Consider the following 18,219-nt stretch of genomic DNA (forward strand, 5'->3'; position numbering starts at 1 on the left):
TGTGTGTGTGTGAGAGAGAGAGAGACAGAGAAAGAGAGAGAGTGCATTCATGTATTCGTGTTTTAATAAAAATTAAATAATTTTTTCTGGTTTTGGAAAATACAAGGCTTGCTTTATAGGCTCAGTCTATCCTAAAAATCTGCATAGCTGAAGAGCTTTCATAATTGACAGAGGAGGGAAAATGAGCCTAAATATTTGTTCTCGATCCTGGATAAAATGACAAAAAGAATTTCAAAGTAGGAGGTCTGGAGGCATCCCAACAAGTCTACCAGAATGCATTGTGAACCAAGCATGGTGGTGCATGCCTGTGATCCCAGCTCCCTGGGAGGATGAGGCAGGAGGACTACAAGTTTAGCCCCAACCTGAGCAACTCAGAAACTTCACAGGACCCTGTCTCAAAATAAAAAGTAAGTGGAAAGGGGCTGAGAATGTAGCTCTATGCAAAAGCCGTAGGTTCAGTGATTGCAAATCTTTTAAAGGTTTCAATGATAACAAACAGCCTGCTATGGCACATGTGCCATAGGCTTACCACCACCTTTTGAGTTCAATTCCTAATACTTATACAAATAAAAAGCCCCTTTTTTCTTTAGAGACACTCTGGTAGGACATTTAAATGTTACAGTTTATACACATTACTTTAAATCAACTAGTATGTTAACCACAGCAAATTCTTCTGCATTAGCTTTTGAACTCTATTAAATCATACTTATAGCCTCCTTCAAGTTACTTTATGTACTTCATTATCTTCAAAGCAAAATCTTTTTAGTAAGTCTATAATTTATTTTTGTTAACTCAACCAGCACTCTTCTCCAGTGTATAACTGTTTCATGGCTCTGTCTCTAAAATAGTTAATACATGGTAGCTATATAATAGGTGATAGCAATATAAATACATATCAATATATGTTTTAGATATATATAAAATGATCCTCCATACCTACTGTCCAAAAGTATAACAGTTCAAATAACAAAGCTAAACAAGACCCTGAGATTACTGTTAGAAATAGAAACTCTGATGTTAGATACATGAAAGGGACAAGCCTGTCCCCAGGAACACTGGTATCTTCTGCCATGAAGCCCACTCCTCACATCCTGATAGCCTTGAAAGATACTTCCTAATAGGTTTCCTGGCTTTGTTAATCTTGCTTAGCATACACAGAGCTAATCTGACAGAGCAGTACCAACACCCTCTTTCAATGAAATACTTCAGAAAGCTATCTCAACACCATACGCATTTGAGGAGGACTGAGAAGGTGATATGCAGATATGTTTATGTTCATCTGATGGGAAATCCGTTGCCATAACTGGCCCTGGCGTTGTGCAGTCCCGTGCTTGTGTAGTCTCAGCAGGCTTCCAGAACAGGGCACATGCAGAAAGAAGCTCCAAGACCTCAGTTAAAAGTCACAGGATTTCAATGCTGTTGTGAGTCAATGACCTCTGAGACCTCTCACAAAAGCCACCCTGGCAGCGCCCAGGCAAAGGAGTGAACAGCAGGGGTTGGGCTGAGGGAGAAAGCACAGCTGTGTGGTTTCATCTTGAGAGATGGAGAATCCCTCCTCGATTACGGCTTTCTTGTGTTCCTGGATGTCATTATCTTAGCGGCTATGACTGCAAATGCTATTAGCAGTTAAAATGCACATTATGTTATCTGGCCCTTTCTAAAACCTCACCAGATCATTTATCTTCTTGATTCTCATAGCAATAAGTTATGATGCAAAATCCACATTTTTCTCAATTGGACTTCTGTGACAGGATTATGTCTGATTAATGTGTCTGTAGGGAGGAAGGGTGACTCCACCCTAGGCCCACAGAATTAAAGTGTGCAGAAAATGACACCACGAGTTTCCTTACCGCACCACAAACTGCCAAACAAATACCAACAGCACATCTTCAAAGCAATGAACTTACTTTCAGTGCAAATCGGGCAGCATCCTTTTCTGTTGAGAATTTTACCCTAATCAGGAGAAAAACAGATACAGAATTAATGTTAAAAACAAAGTCTGCTGAGGACAAAGCTCTTTTTTTTTTCAAATCTAATATCAGATAAACCAAGGAAATCAGGCCAAGCTGCATTTGAACTCAGCACCCAGAAGGTGCTAATGATGGTAAAATGAGGTTTCAGGTACGGGGTTCTGAGGCCAGGTCTTGTTATTCTGAAGGCCTTCCTGTTTCTGTCCTTGGAGAAGTGTGAGTTCTACAGGCCTTGCAGGTGCCAAGTTTCAGTCCCCTCCCAGACATGCAGGGCACACACACAGCTGGCTCTACCTTCCAACCTGCTAGTCCAGCAGGGCCTTTCTCCTCTGTTTCAGGAGGAGCCCAAACAAGGAACTGCAATTCCATTTTAGGGCTCATGCATCCTGCAGACATGGGTGTATTGCGGGTCAAGCTTTCTCAGAGTCCTTCTTGCAGAAAGTGGTGTCTTACCCATGTCAAATCACTAGGATGCCAATAGCGCTGAGTCAAAGAGGCTAAGGGCTTGGAAACAGTAAGTGATTTCTATCACTTTCTGGAAATTTGGTGCAATTTCCCCTCATTGTGCAACTTTTCATGTTTTTACTGCATGAAATTTAGAAGAGCAAGCACATTCTCAGGGCCCAGAGGACAACTTTGTTTCATGTCTGACTCAGCGGTTAATCACAGGGGAAAGGAACATGGAAGAAGATCAGCATTTATGGAGCACTTTCTCTGTCATAGATGTCCTATAGATCCCTCACGTACATCACATAACATTGGATTAGTTGCAGGGGTGTGCGGAGTTAGCTATATCAGAGTTAAGGATGTGAGAGATTATTACAGCCATTGTTAAGAAGCAGGAGAACCATATGAGCTGGGCATTTACCCTCTTGAAGATGATAAACTGATGTGTTGTAGATGCAACAGAGGAGGTGGAACCTAGAGTTAAACCTGGCTGTGTTCTTCACACTGTGGATTTCCATCCTCCATCGTCCTTTATCTTAAGAGAATTGAACACTAATTTTCTGTCCCACATTATACACTCCCCACACTGTAACTCATTTAAACCCCACTACCCTCCAGATGGAGGGTTTACAGGAACCAAGGAAACAGGGCCACAGAGAAGTCACGCATGGCCCGTGACAAGGACACACAGGTCAGAAACTGCTCACTAACTGAAGAGAGTTGCATCAGAACAGACATAGGTATTTTAAAAATAAACAAATATATTGACTTTAAAAAGGCTGGGTGATTATTACAGAACCAGAACCAGGTCTCATTCTGTTTTCTTGCATCTCATTCTGTTTCCAGCTAGGACACATTAAACGCCATGGCAACTTTGAATGAGACTTCAAACTCAGCCCCACTCAGCCATGCCATGGCTTGGGGGCATCGGGACACCTTTTCATTTCCCACAGCTCTGCTATCTGTTTCTGTCTGGCATGCAGCCTCCTTTAATTTGTCATAACTGGAAGCAGCTGGGGACAAAGCCAGATGGATCAGCTCAGCCCCTAGAATGACGGCCCAGGAGGACAGAGCAATCCTTTCTATCCCGATGGAGCAAAGAGGTTTAACACCAAGTCTGGATCCCAATGTGGCTTGATTCCATACATCTACATGGAGGCAGAAACTGATATGTCCTTTCTTGGGGAAAGAACGTAGTGCAGGTCATGTCATGAAGTCAGGTGGGAAATAAACCAATAGCAATGTGTGAAGCCAGAGAGCCCAGCTCCATGTCACTGGCTGTGAAGGTCTGGACACCATGCAGCCCCCTGTGGAAGAGGAGTGCTCACAGCCCCCACCTCAGGAGGTCTCAGAGTTAAGTGTGATCAGTACTGGGACCACAGAGAAAGCCTCAGTACACATCAGTGGCACTGAGAGGACAGTGTTGAGATGACCTGACCCAGTCCCTACTGGAAACCTGGCAGCCCTTCTCACAAGCCTTCTCCTTTGTCCCTGTGGAGTTGCCAGTGCGGGCAGGCAGAGAATCCCACATTAAATCCTTCTTCAGCAAGACACTTAGACTTCTGTAAAAGAGCTGTGTGGTGGCCAAGAAGGACAGAGCAGGAAACATAAAGATGCTCTTTATGTCACTTTAGCTTTTTCAATTCTCCCAGGTGATGTTGGAGAGGACAGGTGAGTGCAAAGGATTCCCATGGGAGGCTAAGCCACCTTCCACAGCCTTCTACTGGCCTCCAAGAAGGGAAGTGGGAAGGGGAGGACCTGCTGGAAAGACATGTAGGAACAGAAAAGTGATCTCTATGGCTGCAGCCTGCTTAGAATGCTAAGAAGCTTGGCAAGGTGCAGAGGAAGGGACTGGGAAAGGGCTTGGCAGGGAGCTCAAATGTGGTCCTAGAACAAGGACCACTCATGAGATGATGATGACACAAAGAACATTGTGCTTTGTTATAGTTTGTATCTAGATGTCCCCCAAAAGCCTCATGCAGTCATAAGTGGGGCTTTTCAGAGGTGGCTAGATCTAATGTTGAAGCAAGAATTGATTCATGGTGCGATACTAGTCTCCAGAGCAAGGATTAAGGGTGTAAGTGCTAACCTGCCCTGGGGCAGGTAGCCTGCACACAACATAAAAGACAAAAAGAGTCTTGTCTCCCTCTCTTGCTTGCTTTTGCTGTCTTCTACCTGCCATGGACTGATCTCTTCTGTGAAGCCACTCACCCTTGGAGCCAGCCAATTATGGACTGAAACATCTAGAAATCGTGAGCTAAATAAACCTTTCCCCCTCCAACTTTGGGTGTCTGGTATTTTGTCTTGGCAATGACAGAAAAGTAACTAACATACCCCCCCTGCACCAAGAGGACAGTGATAACCACTGACCTTGCTCCAAGTGGAGCTGGAGGCCACACTAGGCCCAGCAGGTGAGCTGCTTGAGCCACTGGGTTGGCTCAGCCCCTGTTTGTGTCTTGCCGGAGAAGGAAGACAAGATTACTAACGTGTGTTGAGAGACTCATTGGAGGAAGGGCCTCCTGAGGATGGCATAAATGATGTGAACCCCTTCCCCCCAATGAATATTTGTAAGCATCTCCTGTTCAAGTCTACTTATCACATCTCCTCCTTTTTTTATAGGAGGGTTTCAGTTGTCTGTCTGAGGCTGTTTAAAGGAAGAGTAGAGTTTTTGCCATCTTCTCTCCCCTCTTTATTCAGCTGTACAAGGGCAGCAGCTGTTGTTTTCTTGTACCTCCTTTGGCACTGAAATAAAAACAACTTTTTGTATATCATAATACCAGGCGTGAATGAAATTAAAAGCTGTCTATCTTTTTCCATCTGGGGCCAGGGTAGTGAGAGAACTTGAGCAAAGACCCCTGGCTGCTAGGCAGGACAAACTTCTTGAAGAATTTGTTAGTTCTGTTGATGAGAAGAAACCTATGATTTGAGAAGGGAGATTAGGAAGGAAAAGGCCAAAGATAGTTAGGACATTAAGCAGAAAATGCAGCAAAAGAAAGCAGGGGAACAGGTCTAAGCAGAGTTGGAGAGGTTTTATACAAGGAACTGGGAGAAGCCAGTAAGACATCAAGGAGCTGGGTCAAGAACTGGCCGGAACTGTTTCCATGAGGTGAGGCTGGGCAGAAGGAGGAAGCTTTGCTGGGGTCTTGGCTACCTGGAAATGTGAAGGCCTTGCCAGATCTGGCTTCTGCATTCAGAAGATGGCAAGCAACCACATTTACACAGGATGCTTCCCAAGGCGCTAAGGTGAAGAGAAGGCAACCAATGTCCAGACATACCTGCGGGCAGCTGCTGATGGGCACACACCGCTTCCTGCGACACTCCGTCCTGCCAGTCACACAGGCACAGATGGTGCAGTTGGCCATGGACCACACCTCACCCTCCTGTGGAACAGAGCACAGGGTTCTGTGGGAGCTGGGCCAGTGGGTGGGACTGCTCCGTAGGGAACACATGTCTCACCCTGAGTCAGGAAATGCATCCTTAGACATAATGTGTCTGAATTTTCATATATCGAAGGTATGATAGCAATATAAGCTGAATGTTTAAATTATAAAAAATTGATTACAGTAAAAGAAACATTTCCATGAATTCCACTTAAAATTGTCCCCCTCAATTCCAACACACTTATCCCATCCTTCCTGTCAGTTTCTGAAGCAGTTCTGAAGTCTTCTTTCCTGGGTATCTTTAGGGGGTGTGATAAAAAATACACAAAAATACAGTGAATGCTGCAGGTGAGTGCCATCCAATTGAAAGATGGGCTCACACAAAATGGTTTGTCCTCATCCACCTTAGTCACTGCATCTGGCACCATGCAACTTCTGGCTCTTCCCCAAAATCAAAATGACTGTGAAAGATCAATGTTCTGAATGGACTGAGAACATAGAGGCAGAGACAATAGTGCAGCTAACGACACTTAGAAAAGAGGACTGCCAGGAATAAGGATGTTAGGATGAGTATACGCAAAGTGAGGGGAGTATTTTGAAAGGTATTCCTGGGAATGTGTCTTTTATCATTGTAATTTTTTTGTTTGTTTAAACATTTACTGTATTTTTTAATCATACCTCATAATATCAAAGATGAGAGAGGATTTTAGGGTGGGTGTGGGTTCTCTCCCTCCAGGATAGAAAAGCATTCCTGCGTGTCTAACCAGGTCACATTTCATCTTCCTCCTCATGACAGCAAGTATGAATTTTCATACATGATACATTAACAAGATTCTAATTTCCCTCCGTTTGATAGGACTGAAATGGTTGTTATCTCAGGTAGCAGGAGTTAACTGGGATGGCCAAAGGCAGTTGGTTTGTTCCCAGATGAGCCATAGTTCTGGACATGCAAAGGGGGCATATGACAGTGTAGAGCACAGACAGAAGACACCACTGGCCATACACAGCTTGTCCCTGTCCTGCCAGCACCCTCCTCCATAATGCAGAGTAGCATTTGAGTACACATTTCCTTGCTCACAGAGAAAGAGACACTTGAGGAATTACTTTGGCCCACTGGATTTATGATCAGCAACTGCCCAGAGTCCAGCCAGAACAGAACAGTCAGAGATGACATCCATACTTGTGATCTAAGATCACAGGCCACAGAATTGGGCCTAAAACACAATGAAGACTCCTTCCAGGGCTTGTGGATCCAGAGAAACAAGTCTCCATCTTTGTTGACTCCTCCTGTTCTTTACTTCTGAAGCTATGTTAAGGACTGCCTGCCCTCTGGTGCCTTTCAGATGAAAACAACTGACTCAACTTGACTTAAAGAACACTTTTCTGCAGACTCAGTGTCTCTGTCCATTATTTCAGGCTGCAGTCACCTAAAGAGGTGTGTTTACAAGATTTGAAAGCACTCTGCACAAAACCCCATCGTGAGAGGGCATCCACTTTATCTCCATGCTCTAGAGGCAAAGGTAACTTTGTGTACAGGACAATGAGTGGTCCTGAAAGCTGATGTAAACACAACACACACACATGGCCCTCAATGGGCAGAACACATCACGGCTTCTCAGAGAACTTTAGAACCATGGCCTCTCTTCTAGCTGTGTTGGTGACCAGGCAGTCTGGCCCAAGAAGCTTCCACAACTGAGCTGGTTCTGAGGTCTCAGTTCCCAAGGGTAACATGAAGTGACATCTTTGGGTACAGAGTGATTCCCTCCATCCTTGAGGAAGACAACCTGGATAGGAGATGGGAGAATACTAGAACAAAGACCAAGACCCACATCTGAAGTGTAATGGTCCCACTGTGACCACCGAGAAATACTTAAAATCACACATTCTCAGCTGGCCAGATGCCAGCAGACAACCTGTCACTTTAACTGGGGCAGCATCCTCTCACCTCTGTGGACCACTATGTTTGGCCACTTGCACTAGGACAGACCTCTCCATCCAGAGGAGAAAATTTCACTTGGAAAAGGGACTTTTAAAAAAGCTTGTAAATACAGCAAGCTGAGCTCCATCAGGATCTTGATGTGGGGGTCATCTTGGCAAGCAGTGGCCATTACACTCCAGATGCAGGTCTTGGGCTTTGTTCTAGTATTCTCCTATCTCCTATCCAGGCTGTTTTCCTCAAGGATGGAGGGAATCACTCTGTACCTGAGCAGCTCCACCTGAATGAGATGCTCCTGACAGTGGGTGCTCACAACACTGGGGGCAACTGTGCAGTGCAGGACTGGTTGTTCTACCAGCAACAAAGCCAAAGATAAACACTTTTCAAAAGTTACCTCACCGTCCCATATGTCCTTACTTAATTCTAAATATATAATACTGCAATACACATGAACGTATAAGATACACACAATGCATTCACATGTGCACATACACATAGATTGTAGAGCTTTCCAACTTGCATTACTGTGGACCTGTTTAACAGTCAGCACTGGGCAATAGTGCCCATAAGTTTGACCTGTGACATACCCGGAAAATCTTGTTGCCAAACTTGCACATGCTGATGTCTTCTGGGGGCACTCGCAAGAGGCACTGCTCACAACAGGCCTCCTGGCCTCTGTCACAACTGCTGGGGTGGGAGCACTTCTTCTTACACACCACAGTGGAGTCCTGGGGATCCAAAGGTAGACAGAAAATTAAAGATGACTTTCTTGAGGTAGACCAGGTGTTCTACCTGGCCTTCCTTCAATAACCCACATATAACTCCTCTAAAATTTATAGGTGATTCTTATGGTTTGTGTCTACATGTCTCCACAAAGCCTCATGTAGTCATGGGGGGCAGATTTTTAAGAGGCTGTGCAATCTAGAGTTTGTGATGGATTCATGGTCCAATGCAGAGATTGAGGGTGTGAGTGATACACCCATCCTAGGGTGGATAACCTACATACAATATAAGAGAAAGGGTCTTGTCTCACTCTCTTGCTGCTTTTGCTGTCTTCCACCACCATGAACATTTGCTCCTCTGTCATTGCCACCCTCTCTTGGAGCTAACCCATTATGTATTGTGATCTAAATAAAACTTTCTTCCCTTAACTTTGAGTGTCAGCTATTTTGTCTCAGCAATGAGGAAAGTAACTAAGACACGGCTATATTTTAATGTTTTGAAATAAAACTTTTACTCTCTTCAAAATGTTACCTGTTGCTCAGCATCTGCTGTAGATTGTGGGGGATTCTAGTGCCTGAGGGCAGCAGGCACACATTCCCCACCTTGCAGTGGTTTACAACTCCACGCTGAAGAGACCAGTCCCCTCCAGCCAGTGAGTGGCAAGGAAGCCCCACTCACTGCACACCAAAACATTTCCTTCTTCCTGTCCTTCTCCTCCTCCACATTCTTCTTTAACAAAGCTCTCCTGGTTTTCTGCCTTGTCTTCATGCCACCTTTATAAGTTTCATGGAAAGGCAGACGTCTTTGTTCAAAGAGCATCAATTCAGAGCTAACATGTCACCCTAGGTGACACTGCCCCTGTGTGTGCTGTGTTTGTAAAGGAACTGAGTGAGCAGTCTCAAAACTGGGCCTAAGTTCTAGAACTCTGCAGTGAGAGACATGACCTTGACCAGGCCATTTAACCTCTAGAGAGTGACAGGGCCAGATCTATTACTTAAGGTGTTTGGTGCTGTTGATTTTGCTTATCAGCTCTCTGATTTACTGTGCATTTCAAACATAAAGTACATGGTACATAGGAACTACTAAAAATCAACTCAGTAATTGTAAAAGCATTATCCATTCTCAAACTGCATGTCTTGGTGTCTAGTTTGAACAACAGGCACTTGTTAACTCTGGAATAATATGTCTGTCACTGTAGGTCTCCTAGTTGGTCTTCACATCTACACACCTCTCTCTCTCTCTCTCTCTCTCTCTCTCTCTCTCTCTCTCTCTAGCCCTTTAACTACCAAAAACAAAGCAACAACACCCACCACCAATAAAATAAGTTATTTTAAAATTGGGTCCCCCAGATGTTCAAGTTATGTAGCAAAGATACCAAAGCCCTCCATAGTAAATGCTTCTCTTCCTGGTCTCACATATAGTTTACATCATAAGGATGTCTGTGCATGTGTGATGTGACCCTCTGAATCTCTGGGGCTGTGGAATTCTTTTCTGTACCACGAATTACACCACCAGCTGCCTTTGGAGAAAAGGAAACCACGGCTCCAGGAAGATACGGAACAATGAGCAACACATAAACACTCTCTTCCCCAACTGCCAGGCTCAGCTTGAACCATAAATCCATGCCTATCTTTTCCTCTCAATACGATTAAAGTCACTGTAACTTACTGGTGTGTTTGACAATTCACACGGGGTATTGGAGCCAGAAAACATGACCATACATATGTGGCTGGCTTGGGGAATTCTCAGAACAATTTTCAGAATGTGGCTCCCACTGGGAGGAGTCACCATGTGTGTTCCCAGAGGATGATCTGAATAATAGGTGTCACACATGAACTTCTTGGTGACCTTGAGGGTGACTTCACTTGTGAAGTGGCACCACTGATGCCTGCGTCTGATAAATAAACAGCATTGCTGCTGACTAATAATCCTGACACCCTCACCCTCTAGGTAGGGTGTGTGCCACAGCCCCTCTACACCACCTCACCTTGCAGGTACACGTTGTGCAGTTGTCAAAGAAAAATGAGGACCCATCATCATACACATCACTGCGAAAGAGGCAGCTCCCATAGGGCAGGTCAAACACTTTCCTCTGACCTAGAGGGAAGCAACAGCACAGCATGAGAGAGATGGAAGCCAGGGATGTCCTATTTTGTCATCAACAATTGTAGCACGGGTTGTTAAGGAACCTCCCAAGAGCAGGTAAGTCTGGTGCACAAAAAGAGAGCCTTGAGCCAGATGTGCCAGAAGATCCCCAGGGATCATTGATTTAGAGTCATTGTTTAAAAGAGTTTGTTTCCACGTAAACCTGGAAGTTCAACAAATCATGACTACACACACATCCATCATAGCGAACCATGACGTCTTAGACATAAGGGCCTGCATGGGGCTCACAGTCCACTGTGCAGACAAACCCACAGAGGTCATATTGATACAATGACAGGTTAAGCTCTGGGAAGAAACCAACATGGAAGTGTGGGGACAGAAAAGTCACAGAAGACTTCTAGCGGCTGGGATACCTAATGTGCATTTTAAACACTTGTTTAATCATCCCCTAAAGTGGGTAGAAGTGGGAGGACGAGTGGAGACAAAAGGAGTCAGGAAACCTCAAGGACTAGAATGAGCAAAAGGAACGAATGAAACAGCATCTGCAATCATCTACACATGTGTGACCTCACGTGATAGAAGGGCCAGCACTCTGTCTCAGGCTTCTTTTACAAAAGCACTGTTAGGGTTTCATACACTAAAACCTAATTGCCAATGTGACAGCTCTAGGAGATGGGGACTTGGAGAGACGGTGCAGTCATGAGGGGGTGTTGTTTGTCTTAGCTGCTTTTGTCATTGCTGAGACAAAATACCCAACACCCAAAGCTAAAGGGGAAAAGGTTTATTTGGCTCACAGTTTGCAGAGGTTTCAGTCCATAATTGGCTGACTTTCAGGCACGGTGGCATGGCAAAGAGGCCTCACAGAGGAAAGACATTCATGGCAGGCAGAAGGTAGCAAAGCAAAGGAGGGCGGACCTTAGCAGATTTTTTCTGACCCTTGTATATTCTATCTAGGCTACGAGGGTGGTGCCAAACCAATCAATCAGTGGACTGATTTAGTTATTGTACATCCTTAATTCCAGCCTCACACACTCTAGATAAAAAGCCCCACCTATGACCTCATAAGGCTTTGGGGAGACATCTAGATATAAACCCTAACAGCACTTTGGTAAAAGAAGCCTGAGACAAAGCCCTGGCCCCTTCTATCATGGGATGTCACAGCAAGAAGATGCTATCTATGAGCTAGAAATCAGACCTTCACCAAATGCAGAATCTACAACCAATTTGATCTTGGACTTCCCACCTGCAGAACGATGAGAAACAATTTCTATTGTTTAAAAGCTACCCACTTACGCCATTTCATTATAGCACACTGAGTTGATTCACACAAAAATTACATAAAGGCTAGCATCTGAAGGATCAAGGCAGGAGGATTTCAAGTTTGAGCCTAGCCCACTTAGTGACTTAGTAAGACTTTGTCATAAAATAAAATAAAATAAAATTAAATTAAATTAAATTAAATTAAATTAAAAAAAAAAAAAGGGTTGGGATGTAGCTGAGTGCAAAAGCCCTGTGTTTAATCCTGAGTGCTGAAGAAAAAAAAATAAAAGGAATAAAAGGGTGCAGCTAACTCAAATGGCACAGAGGCAGAATCCAACTCCACACGCCAAGTGTCCAACCTTTTAGAGGTGTCATATCTCTGTAGAATTAACCCAGTTTCCCATTATAAGGACTGAACTGACAACTGGAAATTCCAAGAAAGCAAAACCCAAATACAGAGCAAAATCCAATCCCTTCCTTTCTTTCAAGATTGAGTTTCTACTCCCTGAAGCACATCAAGTCATCCCTAGAGGATTACTTTAATTAAAAACTAAGTTAAGAAACCAGTGATTCATGTTTACTGATCGATCATATTTATACCTGTAATCTTCTTCTCTTCCTGAAAAAAAATTAATAGCAATCTTGATTTACCAGCAAGCCCAGTGAAATGCTGGAAATACTTATAAACACACACAAAGCGCTCTTCTTAGAATCAGAGTTACTGAAATACCACAGTAAGAGTCAATAAAAAATATTATTTTCTTACCAGAGTAAGCTTGCAGCTCAGAATACAGTAGAAATGCAGAACTAAATCACTAGTTTGGCTCTCATTACAGAGAATAATCTTGTTAGTCCTCAAAAGGTGACGTGAGTTGTAATTTGGGTCCCACAGGCGGACTCCTTTGTGACCTGAGTAAGATTTCTCTGTGCCTTGCTAACTTTACTCATAAAATGGCATCAACAGAGTCAATGTGTCATATCAGCACTTCTGTTGGTGGCATTAATATTAAGTTGTATAACAAAACATTCTTTACTAGTAAGAACATTTAGGATCCAGGTTGTTAATGTTCCAAGTAACATGGGCAATTAGTATTCTTGAAATATAGGTATAGTGAATGTTTTAAAAATTTACTATAGTAAAAGACACATTGCCATTAATCCCCCTCAAAATCCTCTCCCTTGCTTTGAACACACTTATCCCACTGCTCTTGCAACTTTCTGAAGCAGTTCTGGAAGCCCTCTTTCATGAATATCTTCACAAGTGTGAAAAGTACAATGAATGTTGCTGCCAAGTGCTGTCCAACAGAAAGTCAGGCTCATAAAAACATGACAGGTTGTCATCATCCATTTATTCAGCAGATATGACATCAAGCCAATTCTAGTTCTTCCCCCAAGTCAAAAGTACCATGGAAGGAAATTATTTGCAATTAATTCAGGCAATTATGACAGCCTAACTAAAGACACATGAAAGATGACTTCCAGAAATGCTTCAGAAAGTGACAAACATGATGGGATAAGTGTGTTTGAAACAAAGGAGAGCATTTTGAGGAGGATTCATTGTAATATGTTCTTTCCTGTAAGAAATGTTTTAAATTAAGCATTCACCATACTTTTCAATCACTTTGAGTATTATGTGTACCTTAGTCCCAAGTCTATTGAATTTTCTGAGAACTTAAGACTACACAAGATATTTCCCTGAATATTCCTCTAGGGAACCCATCTAGGATTATTATAAAGTATCAGAAAGCTGTGTGCAGCCTAAATGACATGGATTTATTTGGCCCATCCTGTTATAATCACTACCGCCAAATCTCACCTTATTTTTAAGACATTATAGTGCATGAGATAACACTATATAGTTTTTCTTTTATTTATTGTAAAAACGAGGGTGAAGTAATTTTTCACTAATTTAAACATGATGCTCCTTTAAAACTCCATCTGAAATATATTTCTTTCCTGTAAGATGTAAAAACAGCTTTGCCTCAGTTAAGCAATTTACTTAAAGCTGTAATAACCTCATGTGCCTTTGTTCCATGTTTTATCTACATGTGCTTCAGGTGTTTTGTAAGTTACCTCAAATCCTTTTTAGCAAAGACAAGAGATAAATGGATACAAAGCTCTATATAAAAACTTTCATCTCTACCAATCAAAATACATCTCTTTCATGGCTGAGGTCCGCATTTCCTCTCCAGAACGCTTTCTCCTATAGACAGAATGGCCCTTTACTCCTTTCCCACAGCTTGTTCTTCTACCATTTTCACTGAACTCGGTATTTTGCATAGGTGGACAGTTGGTTGGATGAATGGATGGGCGGATGATGGGTAGATGACAGGACTGACCTATCAACTGACTGATTCATTAATTGATAAATGAAACAATTCCTTTGAATTTTAATACCCGTGAACAAATGTGACCAATGACTTAACTTATCCCTTGCTAAACTGTTAAGTTTTACCTAAAATTATGGCTACAAAGTTCTTGGAGCAGCGCCCGGCATTCACCAACACCACCAATGCATGGCAGGTGGTGACCATTATCATTACCAGTGCTGACATAATTCAAATGTGGTCCTGGGCTGTGTCTCCCTGGGAAGGGTGCTGGGCACTGCTCTGTGCGTGCTGATGTCTGATGAGACTCTGCTTTGGAAAGGAGGAAAGCAAGCAAGGAATTTATAAAGCAAAAGGCTGAGGTATGTCGTGGGAAGGAATCCTGGTTAAGGGAAAATGTAAAAGCAAATCGGTGCCCAGACAGCTAAAAGTCTGACTAGACTAAGATTTAAGCATCTAAGACACACCCTGGTATTTTTTTTTTTCTGTTTGTCTGTCTTCTTGTGTGTGAATATGTTCCTTTTTATGACCAAAGAACACAAAATCTTCACTTAATCCCAAAGTCATCACGGCCCAATTTAAGACAAAACACTTAAAGGAGTGGTTCCAAGACGGGGAGGATTGCCTGGGCTAAGCCACTTCCACATCTTCCCTCTGCAGTTTTGCCCAAGCAAAGAAGGTCTTACTTGGAGGAAGTATGGTTTTCAAAGTTTCCCAAAACTTACTCTTCCTTTTATAGTCTGTCTTAAAACCACAAATGATCAGAAAAACATGCATTCAACACAACAGCCATTGCTCAAGTGGGAAGCTTCTAAGCAGACTCATCACATCCATGGCATCAACTTCAAAGCATTAATCAAGCGTGCTTATCCTTAGGGTCAGGTCCAAATCCCTTCTGTGATGGCTGCCCCAGAAGAAGGAGCACTGCATCTCCACGGCCCATGACATGGTTATCCCTGCCACACTGAAGGGGCTCATCACATTCCAGGGCCATAAGTGCACATGAGTGGTAAACAAATCATTCATGGAAATATCTTTAATCAAATATGCCCAACATATGTGTATGTATAACAGAAAACATTGTTCGATGAAAATATAATAGAAGCTGGATATGATGGTGTGTATCACAGAACCCCAGGCCTTAAGAACCTGAGGTAAGAGGATTAATGGAATTCAATGTCAGTCTAGGTTATATAGTTCAAGGCCAGCCCGAACAACATAGCAAGACGGTCTGAAAAGAAAAACAAAATAATGCAAACAAAAGTATATTAAAATTCATCAGAGAGGAGAAAACTGTGGCAATTTAACAAGATACCTTTACTTGCCAATCTGGTTATAAAAAGCAAACAGACTTCAGAGTCTGGCTGTGGGAATCTTGTGGATGAGAAAAGTGAATCAGCAAGAGGCTTTGGAGGTGGAGAAAGCAAACTGGGAGAAAGGAGAGAAGGGAAGTGTGAGCCCTAGCAGACAGGAGGCTGGAGCCAAAGGGAAGAGACAGTGGGAGGCCCAAGGCACAGTAACTGAGTCCTCCCGAGAACAGGGAGCTCAGTGCTCCGCTTTACAGTGTTGCTCCTCCTTCTCCAGGGAATAACCACCCTCCCCAGCTGCAGACCTCCAGGAAATCTGCTGAACGAGCCTTGATGCAAGGGCACCACAGGACACGGAAAAACTGGCGGTGTGGAGGTCTCTGATGGGACAAAACGATGTTTCACAAACACAAAATAGCAAGAAGAGAACAGCACAGGCAGAGCACAAAGCTGAAAGAAATTAAAGACCCTATCTGTACCCAAGAACCCCCAGAGGCTCAGGGGACCCTTCCTCTCTGCTTCAATAAAACTGATAAGAGCACCTCTATGCACACAGGAGTTTTATTCTCAGCAACTGTATTTCACAGCTTCTTGAAAAGACTGCATGAGAAAAAGCACACACAGTACTGTGCAGTTTGGTGCTTGGAACACAATTAGTGGTCAGAAAAAGTGCCCACACACTTCCTGTTGTTCCTCCCTCTTTCCTGACAAGCCTCTTCTTCACTGTATGCCATCTGCCTGCACCCTTGGCCCCTGCAGGTAACCGAGTCTGCATCCTTCTAGGCCATCGTTTCCAATGCCTCTAGCACATATGCCACTAACAGCCTTAAGCAGACTACAGAAGGTGTCTTTAGCCCCGCTCTCCTTGCAGGGCAGTGTCTTATATAGCCTGGTGTCCCAGATTCCAAATCAAGGGAAGACCAGAGAAGAGGCCACATCCAGTTCACACCTTCCACTCTCTTGATTCAAGGAGCAGGTGTCTCTAGTAAGCCAGGAACCAGGGCCACCTCGGAACCCCAGGGAGCAGTGTGCATGCACACTTTCTGCAGAAACTCCCCAAAGAAATTCATTCTTTTTTGACCTGAAAATAGTCACTCACCCAAACATTTGGGGCAGCACTGTCCTGGGGGGGTGTGACTAAGGTGCTGGGGACAAGAGAGAATGGGACAGACTTCTCTCACGCACTGTGTCCTGCCTCCCTAAGAAAAGAGAGAGAGAAAAAGGCACATTTAGAAAAGTCAGTGTGTACAGATTGCACAACTGAGACATCCAGAACAGACCTAGGGCCCTTTCCCAGGATCATGGGAATCTCCATATCCTTAGGTACTTGGAGCAACTGCCCAGGTCCAAGTGATTCCTTCAAGTGGCCTTTGACCATCCATGTGGACCCTGCAAACTGCAGCTGCAAACAGACAGCCTCCCAAGAGTGATCACAGCCAGGGTCACCTCCCTTCAGCTGCCACCAACTGCCTTTATCTTGTCCCTTTCAAGACTCACTCTGGTTTAGGGTAACCAGCTTCTCCCTCTGCCTAGAATTTGAGACTCCCATCCTCACACCAGGGAAATTTTATGCAAACCAGGATGAGTCGGCCACCCCCACAGGGCCTCCCTCTCTCCCCACCCAACCTCACACACACAAAGGAACCCTGTGTTTCATGAGACTTTTCCTCCTCTTTCCACCCCCATCTCCATGTAGCTCCTGCAGACAGCCTCCTCCAGGAAGACCCCACTCTGCACAGATGGCAAGTGTCCCTGGGATGGCCTAACAGTGCCCCAGCCAGTGCAGTGGCCAATCTGCTGAAAGTAGAAGCCCTGAAAGCTGTGTTCATAAGAATCCTCCTCCTGGATTCAGCACGCTAACCACATCTGTCTCCATTAATTAAGCATAGGCCCTGATGACTGATTTGGAAGAACTGGCAGAGCCTTGAAGGCCTATGGGAGAAGTTTTGGAGCCTTCAGCTACCTTCCCTACTTTCTCACCCTCATTCTGCACCCTTTCTGTCCCTGCAGCCTCTGCTCTCCCTCCCCTTCCCTAACCTCACACCCCTCTTCCTCAGCCCATCGCACCCCTCCTCTCTGGAGTGCATGGGTGCAGATGCCCCTCTTCCTCCTCACCAGGCACACCTGCTCTTCAGCCTCAGTGAGGTGGAATGCCTCCTCAGAAAGCCAGGCAGATGAAAAAGGGCAAAAGAAAAGTACTTTCCAGTCCCAAGCAATTTTCCCTTGCAACATGGATCATGAAAACTCTTCCTCGCAGTGTAAGTTGCTGTGGATTTTATAAGTAAAGGTTTTGTTTGTTTTTAGAAAATCACTGAATTTGGTAAATACGTCACTAGCCAGTTAGAATTTTAGTTCTCTCTGGGATAAGAGCTGGAACCCAAAAAGTGTGCTTTCAGGCCCTTTGTTCTGGAGTGGATAATTTATATCTCAAGAGAACAAGGAAATTAAAAACTCAAGGCTGGAAAAACCCCAGGCCAAAAGAAAGGAGATCCACATTCAGGCATTTTTAAAATCAGAAGAAAATCCTGGTCTTTTCTCACACAGTCACCTGTGCTTTCTGCAGGAACAGCGGACCTCAGCCTCAGCCTTCAGAATGTATGGGCTCCCACCCCCACCCCCACCCTCCGGCCTCTGCAGTCTCTACCTGCTTCTGCTCTCCCTTCCTGTTCTCGCCATTTTAACTATCACAGATTACTTTTGGCGGGGGGGGGGGGAATGAAAAAGAGAGCAAGTTATACTTCTTTTTAAACATTTGGTATTTTT

The 18,219-nt window shown here is 44.0% G+C and overlaps 1 protein-coding gene across 1 annotated transcript in view; it reads right to left on the reverse strand.

The window, feature by feature from the left end:
• LOC102025520 (BMP-binding endothelial regulator protein) overlaps positions 1-17,442 on the reverse strand; it is a 43,413-nt gene extending 25,971 nt beyond the window's left edge. Inside the window, exons 1-6 of the mRNA XM_013509067.1 lie at positions 17,437-17,442; positions 16,556-16,655; positions 10,444-10,553; positions 8,321-8,461; positions 5,693-5,797; positions 1,908-1,953 (exon numbers count right to left, since the gene is read on the reverse strand). Coding sequence (XP_013364521.1) covers positions 1,908-1,953; positions 5,693-5,797; positions 8,321-8,461; positions 10,444-10,553; positions 16,556-16,655; positions 17,437-17,442 — 508 coding nt within the window. The remainder of the gene's footprint in view (positions 1-1,907; positions 1,954-5,692; positions 5,798-8,320; positions 8,462-10,443; positions 10,554-16,555; positions 16,656-17,436) is intronic.
• Between the last annotated feature and the right edge of the window lie 777 nt (positions 17,443-18,219).

The sequence above is a fragment of the Chinchilla lanigera genome, unplaced genomic scaffold (genome assembly GCF_000276665.1).
Source record: "Chinchilla lanigera isolate Chin_1 unplaced genomic scaffold, ChiLan1.0 scaffold00159, whole genome shotgun sequence".
In the NCBI taxonomy this organism is placed as follows: domain Eukaryota; kingdom Metazoa; phylum Chordata; class Mammalia; order Rodentia; family Chinchillidae; genus Chinchilla; species Chinchilla lanigera.